Source organism: Phaethon lepturus, unplaced genomic scaffold (assembly GCF_000687285.1).
Source record: "Phaethon lepturus isolate BGI_N335 unplaced genomic scaffold, ASM68728v1 scaffold23128, whole genome shotgun sequence".
NCBI lineage: Eukaryota > Metazoa > Chordata > Aves > Phaethontiformes > Phaethontidae > Phaethon > Phaethon lepturus.
Genome location: NW_010558587.1, coordinates 3,536 through 4,964, shown reverse-complemented (window position 1 = coordinate 4,964; position 1,429 = coordinate 3,536). Strand labels below are relative to the sequence as shown.

At 64.4% G+C, this 1,429-nt stretch overlaps 1 protein-coding gene across 1 annotated transcript in view; it reads left to right on the top strand.

Moving 5' to 3' along the window:
* LOC104625485 (zinc finger protein 710-like) overlaps nt 1-1,429 on the top strand; it is a 3,889-nt gene that overhangs the window by 338 nt on the left and 2,122 nt on the right. The window contains exons 1-2 of the mRNA XM_010293123.1: nt 1-238; nt 1,356-1,427. The exon at nt 1-238 is cut by the window's left edge and continues 338 nt beyond it. Of these exons, the coding sequence (XP_010291425.1) occupies nt 1-238; nt 1,356-1,427 (310 nt within the window). The remainder of the gene's footprint in view (nt 239-1,355; nt 1,428-1,429) is intronic.

The window sequence follows — 1,429 nt, the reverse complement described above, 5'->3', positions numbered from 1 at the left end:
CGTCTGCGTGGAGTGCGGGCTGGACTTCTCCACACTCACCCAGCTGAAGCGGCACCTCTCCACGCACCAGGGCCCCACGCTGTACCAGTGCCTGGAGTGCAGCAAGTCCTTCCACTACCGCAGTCAGCTGCAGAACCACATGCTGAAGCACCAGAATGTCCGGCCCTTCGTCTGCACTGAGTGCGGGATGGAGTTCAGCCAGATCCACCACCTCAAGCAGCACTCCCTCACGCACAAGGTAGGGGCCAGGGCACCCGAGGGGTGCTGCCCTTGCCGTGCCCGTAGGAGATGTGCTGGCTCTGGATGCGGGTGCTGGGGGAGAGGGCTGTCCTGGTGCCCCGGAGTCCTGGCCAGCCCCAGGAGGCGGGTGGGCAGCAGGCACCCGTGGTTGGCATTTGTAGGGTCATTGATGAGCAGTGAAAGGGCATCGTTGTGGGCTGGGGCCCCGGAGCTGCCCAGCCTCCTTTCTTCCTGGGGGTTTCCATCCTCAGGGAGGGGGGTTTCAGACCTACTGCAGGTGCTGCGGCAGGGTGACTTGGGGCACCCTGGCCATGCGCTGTCACAGTCCCTCCCAGCGGGCTGTGGGTGAGGGGCTTCTCTTTTCCAGGAGTTATTTCAAGGGAGAGCTGTTGGCCTGAGCCAGAGAGCAGAGCTGGGCTCGCAGAGCCCATCCAGCCCACGCTCTCCACAGCCCGTTTCCTGCACACTGCCGGGCTCCGGCCAGGCACCTGAACGTACCCTGTGCCGGGTCAGCTGCTGTACGGTGGCCGCGGTCCCCATCCAGCTCCTTCCTGCAGGCACTGCTTTGCAGAGCTGCTCTCGCTCCAGCAGCAGTGACCTAATACTGGTTTTTCCAAGTGCTGCAAATGCATTTCCAGGGCGGGTGAGACAATGGTATCTGGGGGCGAGGCAGGATCCTGCCTGCTGCAGGACCATGCAGCGTGAGTTACGCCGTGGGGCAGTGTGGGGATGGCCCCAGGCTCCCAGTAGTGCTCTGCACTTGCAGAAGAGGCAGGGAGAGGGGAGCAGGAGACTTTGGAGAAGGTGAGATAAGCTGAGGGAAAATCCCCCAAGTTCCTGCGGTCCAGCCTGCTGACAGTTCCTACAGCTCGGCTTAGCACAAGGAGCCTGTCCTGTGCCCCTTGGGGAGCGCAGGTCCCTGCTCTGCACCATGCCCAGCACCGCTCTCGTGCCCCCAGCTCCTGTGGGGTCTCTTCAGAGACCGCCCTCCTCTCCCGTGCCCCGAGTGCCCCAGCAGCGCTGGCCCCCACTGCCGCAGGCAGAGCCCTGCCCGCTGCCACCGTGCCCGGGGCTCGGTTCTGCCCCACGCTCACAGCTCCCCGAACCCCTTGCAGGGCGTGAAGGAGTTCAAGTGCGAGGTGTGCGGGCGGGAGTTCACCCTGCAGGCGAACATGAAGCGGCACATGCT